This window comes from Nelumbo lutea, chromosome 3 (genome assembly GCF_056320005.1).
Source record: "Nelumbo lutea isolate HS-2025 chromosome 3, American lotus-T2T, whole genome shotgun sequence".
NCBI classification, from domain to species: Eukaryota; Viridiplantae; Streptophyta; class Magnoliopsida; order Proteales; family Nelumbonaceae; genus Nelumbo; species Nelumbo lutea.
In genome coordinates this window covers 62,484,407-62,493,667 of record NC_142686.1, presented here as the reverse complement: position 1 = coordinate 62,493,667, position 9,261 = coordinate 62,484,407, and the positions used below count along the sequence as shown (strand labels likewise).

The 9,261-nt window shown below is 41.5% G+C and overlaps 1 protein-coding gene across 1 annotated transcript; it reads right to left on the bottom strand.

Moving 5' to 3' along the window:
- Nucleotides 1-1,145: 1,145 nt before the first annotated feature.
- LOC148865292 (uncharacterized) lies at nt 1,146-3,156 on the bottom strand. Its single transcript, XM_088976085.1, has one exon. It carries the CDS (start codon nt 2,348-2,350, stop codon nt 1,457-1,459), a length of 894 nt encoding a protein of 297 aa, XP_088832211.1. The 5' UTR covers nt 2,351-3,156; the 3' UTR covers nt 1,146-1,456.
- Nucleotides 3,157-9,261: the final 6,105 nt, after the last annotated feature.

The window sequence follows — 9,261 nt, the reverse complement described above, 5'->3', positions numbered from 1 at the left end:
TGTAATTCGCCATCGCCATCGCCACCACTATTGCCACTATAAGTCGTCGTTGCCACTGCAACCTACAAGTGACCTCCTCCTCCTCTTCCTTCTTCTTCTTCTACTTCTTCTTCTTCTTCTTTTAAACTCTCTCAGCCATCAACAATTTCTCACATCTCTCTCATTCTCAAACAGTCAAACATTTTTTCTCTTATATTTATATGCATCTTACCCTAACATTCCAATTTAATGGGTAAGATGACATATCACCAGTTACAATATTTAAACCTTTCGAACCGTTTGACCCAGACGATTAAACCATTGACCCAGAAACCGGTAGCCAGAATGGTTCCGTTTTCGGGTCAATTTTTAAAACCTTGATATTTCAGCTTTATTTCTACTCCTTTTATGCCGAAACTTTTTGTTCAAACAACAGCCTAAAAAATAATAGAAATGAAACATTTGAGATTTAGAATAAAGCCTAAAGTTCAATTGTAATTTTCCTTGACAAATAACAAACTCTACAATGTAGTGTCCACCAAAAGAAACCCCTCCAAACTGCAAACCTCGCTAACCACACAATTGAATACATATGCTTCATGGCCATTGCCCATGATTCAGCAGTCCAAATGGTCAATAGGCGTCCCTCCATTTAAGTAGACATGAATTCGAATTCAAATTCAGTAAAGGATAAATTTTTCATGTGCTGAATTCCATTGGGAACATGTATTCATAATGGACCAATTTTGAATTGGATTGTGTCCAAACCAAAATCAATTTAGATGAATTGAACGGACCAACAAAACATATTAAATTGGACTAGTCCAATCTATTTATTAGATTGGATTCGACCTGTAATGAATCTATATTGGATTGGGCTAGATTGAGTCAATATCTGATTGTAGGTGTCAATGGATTAAGTTTGAGTTAAAATTAATCTAAATTTAAATAAGTTTAAATAGATTGAATGGTCCAAGTTCATGGGATTGGATTGGACCTGGTCCATCTGTAATGGACTCACGCTGGACTGGATTGGGTTGGACCAAATCCACTCCATTGACACCCTACGCCTATTCATATCTACTGATCAACCTACAACATATATACCAAAATTAAAAAAAAAAAAAATCGAAAGAAAAAGTTGCTTCATGACTATGAAAAGAAAATAAACTTAAATACCAAAAACTATATTATATTATGCTTTTCACAGTAATGCATTTAATTTGCCACTTGTCACATGATTGAGGGATCCAGGACCCACCATTGGAGCTGGATGGGTTCCATATCTACATCTATAGTTTTATATAGAATTTCTTTTTCCCAACTTAATTGCATGAAATAATAATATAGTAGTGGTAGTACTAGTAAAAAAAAATAGAAAATTTTAATAAATTTAAATAATTAGAAAGCATATATAGTTATATATATTTGAAGAATTGAGAAATCGGAATTTTCTCCTTCTTGTTCTTTGTTTTTCTTAGAAGATATCAAGAATTTCCAAGATGTAACCATTGCAGAGCGGGCAATTCCCCCGGCTAACCCAGAGCTCCCTTGAGCAAAGCCTGCAGAACGTGTGTCCACATGGTACGAACGCCGCACCTTTATGCCTCACCATGCACACGCAGCATACGCACTCCCCTCCTCCATCATCTTCATCCTCGTCCTCATCATCGTCGTCCATCCCTGACCCCACCAAGGCCCCCAGCGTACCCTCTTGCCTATCCGTCTCCTCCAGTAACGCCATCAACGACACCCTTACTGGCGGCGCCTCCTCCGCTTCTACCACCGTCGGCGACGGAACTTCCGCATTCGGAGCCTCTTGCTCGCTTTCTCGTGCTGCCCCTTCTACCCCCCACCCCGCCATTATCGCGTCTCCAAGCCGTGGGGCTATCGTCAAAGACGACGAATTGTGCTCGGCGACGATGTCTTCTCGGCTGTCAGGTGTGTTCTCTGCTTCGGCTAAGGTGGCGATTGTAGTGTCTGTCGGACCTACGGCATTGATGGCGATGGAATGTGGGACCGGGAAGGGGCGTGAAATTTGGACTCTGCCATTGGCAAGGTAGGCATCTAGGTGCGAGGAGGATGAAGCCCGAGGGGTCCCGGAACGGCAGAGACGGTCCTTGAACGACTTCCAGTTCTTTTTGTTGCTGGAATCTTCATATTTAATGATGTCGTGAACCGTCTGGCTGGCCGGCGTCGGTCTCTGCTCCTCGCAGCCGAGTACTGCCCCCAGGGTTAGCCCCGCCAAGGCTTTTCGGCCGTCGTCGTCATCTCTGACTCTCAGAAAATCCCGGAGATTCGATTTCTCAAGAACCGCCAATGGCTCTGAGATCGATTTCTTCCGGCGACTACCTCCACCGGAAATATCCATTCAAACCGGTATGGAATTCCGATAACTTGAATACAGAGACAGAGAACAGCGGAGTCTTGAGAACAAGAGATTCGCAGTAACCGAAGCAGAAAGGCCGAAATAACTGACAGGGGAGAAGATTCTTGTTCTTCGAGGAATCTGAACACAGTGTTTCGAGTAAATCCAACGATTGGAAGTTTCCTTTCACGAAAAGGTAAAAGAAGTTCTAATTATGGGATTCGGGAATTTCAGAGCAGAACCGCAAGGTCTGCCACAAGACGCTCCAAATTCAAAGAACCCAATTCACGAAACTCAGCAAAATTATTTCCCTGCACGAAATATTTTCCCTGGCTGTACCTTCCTTCTTTAAACTTGAAACTTAGATTTGATCTTTCTAAGCCTTAGTGTCTGAAAGCACTTGGCATGAGAGGCAATGAGAAAAAACAAGCAGCTAGAACGAAGATAACAGAGGGAAGGAGAGAAAGAGAGAGAGAGAGAGAGTACCAGACGAACGTAAAAGCCAACTCTGGCTTACAACGAACGTAGAGGACCTCTCCTCTCTTGTTGCCTTCTAATGGTTGCCCTTCTCTCGATTTCCAACTTTCTCTCTCTGGTTTATGTCGATACAACGAGATAGAATTTTGCGCTTCATCGGGGTTTATCCTCTCTTTCTGTTGGGAATACCGTCGAACGTCGAGCGGGTCTTAAGGAAACCACAGGGCAGGGAGAGAGAGCCAGAGAGGGTGTCCAAATGACCAAACTGCCCACGCTGAGACCGAGACGTTCAACGACGTATTTGGTGAGTGGACTGATTTGGTCATCTACCTAAACACGGGCGAGCCTTTTTTTTTCGTTATTTATTTATTTACTTTTTTGTGGTAAAGATTAGTTAGTTAATTGGTTAGTTGAGTTTCAAAGCATGGCTGATTTCCTACACCGCTCCTCCAGGCTCGGTGTTATAGAATCGTTTGCTTATAATCCTGATCGTACAAAAAAGAATCTGATTTTGGAGTTTGGGAAGACCTATCTAGTTTAGTTTTGTATTAATTTGGATCTGTCAGAAATAGAGGCGGCTCCATCACATGGAATGGACGGTATAGATGAAATGTCGCGTCCATGGGTCATGAGTCAAGACTGAATCCAGTAAATGTCAAAAATGTCAAAACTATCATTGTACATTTTCTTCTACCCTGAATTGGTTTGCGTAATTGAGATTTTAGACTGATGAAAGTCATTCTCTACTGCCTTCAAAAACACATTTTGTTACTTTCAGTTATTTTTTTCCCTCCATCATATTTTATGTTTTTCTCTCCTCTTTTTTTAAGATAACCGGTTCAATCTCAATGTAGAGTGAACAATGTCTTTTTTGGTTTTGACATTTTCAATAGATAATTGACGTCAGTTAACAATAAGGACCAACTTGATATTTTTTGAAAGTTTAGATATTACAATGGCACGTTTAAAAGTTTGGGTACTAACATGACACTACCCCAAAATTTAGGGTATGAAAATGGAGTTTTCCCAAAAAAATAAAAAACCTAGGAGCTTACCTACCAGCCATTCATTTAAAAAAGTTGTTAGTTGGTAACAGCATCCCATGGGTGGATTTAAAAAAGCTATTCTTTTTATTTTTGCAATTAGCATAAATTACAAAGACCCTCCTCTTCTTTAATTTGTGAGAAAGACCCTTTGAGTGAACTTTTACCGTGCGACAAATTCCCCCTAGCCGCTAAGTAGGGGTGGATTCGAGCCGAGCCAAGCTGAATAGTACGTGGCTCGAGATTGTTCTACAAGGCTCAAGCTCGAGCTCGGTTCGAGCCAGAACCTTGAGGTCGAGCTTGGCTCAAGTCAAAAATTCATAGTTCGACTTTGAGAAAAAATGTTTTATAAAAATAAAAACTTATATATAAAAAATATTTTTATTTGATATTTAAAAAATTAAAAATTATAATAATTAATAATTATAATATTTTTATTGTATATATATATATATATATATATTCCAGTCGGCTCGCGAGCCGAGCTCTATTAGGCTCAAAGCTCGGTTGAAACCAAACAGAACCGAGCTTGAGCAACTTGTGAAAAGCTTAGCTCGTTACCACCCCTATCGCTAAGTTAGATGAGAGAATGTATTAAATTATCAAAATACCCATTGAATTTTGTTTATTTTGTTTCCATTGCCCTTTTATCTTATACCCTAACCTAATTTAATCTTTGTATTCCTTTTCCTAGTCTTTGTTGCTCAACAATCACCATTTTTCTCATCTCCCTTTGCTTTTGCCTCTACCCCTTGCCTATGCCGATCACCATTCACCCTCAACATTTACCATGCGTTACCCACACGAATAACAAAATTGGACAATCAAAACACCTTCAATACCGACCTCTTTTCAAGTCTCTTGATATCCCTCACATAAGAGAGACAAAATGCTATTTACCTTTTAGGAAGAAATGGCTATATTAGGCAAAGAATGGCACAACAAATAGAAGCAACCAATTGAATAGGATTGAACAAATCAAGGTAAAACCAAAGAATGGCACAACCAACAAAATCACCAATCATGTGGATTTTCATGACAAAAACCACCAATTGAAGAGGATTGAACAAATCAATTGTCGTTGTGGTCATTGGACTCATGGTGATTAGTCATCTGGTTGATGATGCTTGATGAAGGGTGATTTGGCACAACCTAATAAGTAAAGGTCACATGGATGTGATCTGCTTGAAGGATGACAACTCAGCAAAAGGAGCCTATTCAACAGTTTTTAGAGCTCGGGTGTTCAGTCACCTCGACACAAAGCCACCTCGACATAAAGTCACCTCGGCATAGAGGCACCTCTGTACCTAATCCAGTTCGAGGCCCAAGAACCGAAGTGGCACGTAATCGACTCCAAAAGCTTCCCAGTGGATTCTGAACCTCATGGGATCATGCCGCATAACGGCTGGCCTTATCCTCTCTCTGCCCGGATCGGGCGGAGATGAAAGACTCCATTAACTAATACTCAAGCCGAAGATCCCGGAACTGTTTCGTGAGACACATAGCAACTTGGCTATATAATGGCAACAACCCCTCCAGGGCCCAGGTATGCACGATTATTTGCTCACTAGTACACTTATCATTCAACTTTCAGCTCGCAATACTAACTTAAGCATCGGAGCGAGCTCGCCGGGTTAGCCACCTCGAGTTCTCCGAGATTCACTATTTTGCAAACCGAACCAGCTCACCATGTAGCCAAGTTCCAGGTCATCCTCCAACAAGGAGCATCTAGATCATGCTCCATCATTTGGCACCTTTGTGGGAACTTCGTCTGTGCACGGGTAGAACACAAGACGAGTTATTTTTTATGGAAAGGATCGAAGAGAAGATGTCAAGGTCTAGAGGTTGGTTGTAATCGTGGAAAAGGGCAATGGTACCTACAATGTTACGGATGGAGTTCGAATTTAGCTGGTCTATGGCAGTGTCAAAGAACTTAATGACTTTGATTATGAAAGGGTGGAGTGGAAGACGCAGCCCAACCATGAGCTACTCCTCGAAGACCATGATCTTGTCATGATTGCGATCCCAAGGAAAGTTGCGTAACAGAATATTGTACACAAGGTCGTTGGAAAGTCTGCACTGAGCTACCAGAAATAGGAGCCTGTCCGCTATCATGGTAGACGGACCGAAGCTGTCTGGTAGGCGATCTTGGTGTGAGGTGGAGGCCGACCTGCCAAAGGCCTCTCGCTCTCACCGAGGTGAGTCCACCTCGGACGGATTGGAATCCACATCCTGTGCTAAAGTGCCCACCTCTCAAGATGAGGCTCCGCGGTCTATGCCAAGATCCCCACCTCGGCCCCAATGGACTCACGCTCCCATCTAAAAGGCTATCTAAACTAAGGCTAGACATACTGACAGAAAGGACAATGAAATCAAAAGCAAAGGAAGGCGAACTCACAAAAGGAAGACAGGAAAGAGCAAGATGACCTCGGACCCAGGAATAGCTGACATCGAGCTAGGTTACTTGAACGCAACCTCAAGGACTCTAGATTCGCGATTTTGTGGCAAAGAAAATGAGCCCTTCGGCCCCTATTTATAACTAGTATATCCGGGAATCAATGACCGAAATCTGCACAATCCAACGCCTCCTAGGAAAACCGTTTGCACACTTCCTGATGTTGAAATCAGTTTAGCGCACATTTTGACATCCGCGGAGGCTATAATTGGCTTGACATCCGCGCGTATCTGATATGTAATCTGAGTCACTTCCTGGTTGAACCAAACGGTCGAACAGGTCCAACTGTTGCTCTGCCCTCCATATCACCTAAACTTCATGCCAAATCCACCTAGGCTCGTCATGAACTCCTCACGCCAGGTCAGGACCCTTGGCACGAGGAGTGGGGGGCAATTAATGAAGGGTAATTTGACACGACCTAATAAGTAAAGGTCACATGGATGCGATCTGCCCGAAGGATGACAGCTCAGCAAAAGGAGCCTAGTCAGCAGTTTTTAGAGCTCGGGTGTTCGGTCACCTTGGCACAAAGCCACCTTGGCATAAAGTCACCTTGGTACCTAATCCAGTTCGGGGCCCAAGAACCGAAGTGACACATAATCGACACCAGAAGCTTCCCAGCAGACTCCAAACCTCATGGGATCACGTCGTGTAACGGCTGGCCTTATCTTCTCCTCGCCCAGATCGGGTGGAGACGATAAACTTCATTAACTGATATGTTACTCCCCGATTAAAGCGGAAACGGATCTCATCTACTCAGGCCAAAGATCCCAAAACCGTTTCGTGAGACCCATGGCAGCTCAACTATATAAGGGCAACAACCTCTCGTGGGGCCCAGGTACGCACAATTATTTGCTCACTAGTACACTTATCATTCAACTTTCAGCTCGCAATACTAACTTAAGCATCGGAGCGACCTTGTTGGGTTTGCCACCCCGGGTTCTCTAAGCTTCACTGTTCTGCAAACCAAACCAACTTGCCACGCAACCAAGTTATAGGTCATCCTCCAGCTAGGAACATCCAGATCGTGCTCCATCAATCTCTTCTCACCGTTCAAATAAACAAGGGTAGTTTGAGAATTTAAAATTTGAAACAATTAAATGAAATTTATTTTGAAGTAAATTGAGGAAATACTAATAAAAGGGGTCTTTGTCTAATGGCTAAAATTCAAAAGGGTCTTTATCGCAAATTAAAATTTTGGGTGATCCTTGTCACAGGCCCATAGTATACGGGGTCTTTGTAATTTACCCTTTCAATTAAAAATTAGGCCTCGAGGAGATTAATACTACTTCCATTGTATTAAAATGTATCAAGGCTTTCTAGCCGTTGATTGAGATGCATCACGGATGGATCGTGGCTGACATTTTACTATGGGAATATAATTGTACGGGTGCTCCTACGCAATCATAGAGGTAGTCCAGGAAAGAACCATTATCAATTTATTGCATGGTTCTAAGTTGTAATTGGTGTGGATCATGGACCACTTTCAGAGTTTTATAAATAAAGTCCGATCTCGTTACACACCTATGTAGTCGACGGCGTTATTGGGGACAGAGTGTAGGTTAGGTGGACGAGATTGACCTACTCACTTTTTTATGGTTATGGACCTTATGGTCCCAAGCTACTACCAACGAGTGTTTAAGATGCGACCGGACTATAAATCGGAGTGCTCTACGCCAAAGTTTTAAAAAACTGATTAGAGGTTGAACTGTTTTTGCCACGGCGTCATGTGTCATGTATAGTTTAATTCTGTTTATCATAAAATAAGTATTATTTTATGTTTAATTTTTAATTTTTATTTTTTATTTTAAAAAATGTTAAAAATTGTGATTTGATGCCAAAAAATGGTTTTGGGTGAAAATAGAAAGGCAAGGTGCCTTTGGCCCCTTGAAATGCATAAATCTCGAAAAATTGTTCAAAAAAAAAAAAATCACCCAATCTGACATTTAAACACAAAGTTATGATCTTTGGAAGTTTGCAAATACATTAATTGTGCAACTCGTGATTTGGTGATTGGTCAAATAAATCAACGGTTCAATGACCCGGATCAGACAAAATTTAACTAGGTCAAAAGGTTTTGACTAAATTCTAAGTTTTAGCCAAACCGGACCCAAAAGCATGGCTTGACGGCAGTTCAATTATCTGGGTCAATGGTGGATTGAAAACATTACTCTAAAATCATCATTTAATCAGGACTTAGGAAGGCCACCAGTTCTTGGTTTTTTCAATCCAGTTGTCCAGTTTAGGCCGAGTCTTAAAACATTGTTACCAACCCTTGCATAGACATTCAACACATACTATGCTATGGTGTTATCTGTAGGGACAAGCATGGGTTGATTCACTAGGTTCCAAGGAAGAATATGGAACCTACCCTATAGGGCTCAATTCTAAGTTTCTAGAATTCGAAATACCCTATCAAAATCAATTCTAAGGTCGGTTTTGGTCTTGGCGGTTCCAAGGTCTACCCATAACTCTAGGCTTTCACGACATCCCTATTCGGTTGGCCTTTTGTTATCACTCTTCTATCAGCCTTTGAGCCTTTCGCTATATCACCATTCACCAGAGATAAGAGGAGAGAAGGGAAGAAAATTAGAAAGACAAGAAGGAAAGAAGACAGAGGAGAAGAGGGAGAAAGAGAGGGCAAATTTGGATTTTTAAAATATTATAATAGTCACGTGATGCCACATGTGAACTTAATGGAAATATTCATCCTATTGCTAAAAAACTTAGACCTTTAAGTCATTTTGTAAATATTAGGGATATAATTACTTAATTTTGCAAAACCCGGGGTAGTTTTAAGTATTTTGCCAATTTAGATGAAAGGTTTGGTTAGAAATGAGCAGGGGTACAAATCAAGTCCAACTTTCAGATTGAGATCATCCCTAAATAACATGAAGGGGATGCAATTTGGACATGTCCCAACCCAAGATTTTGTATGGGTT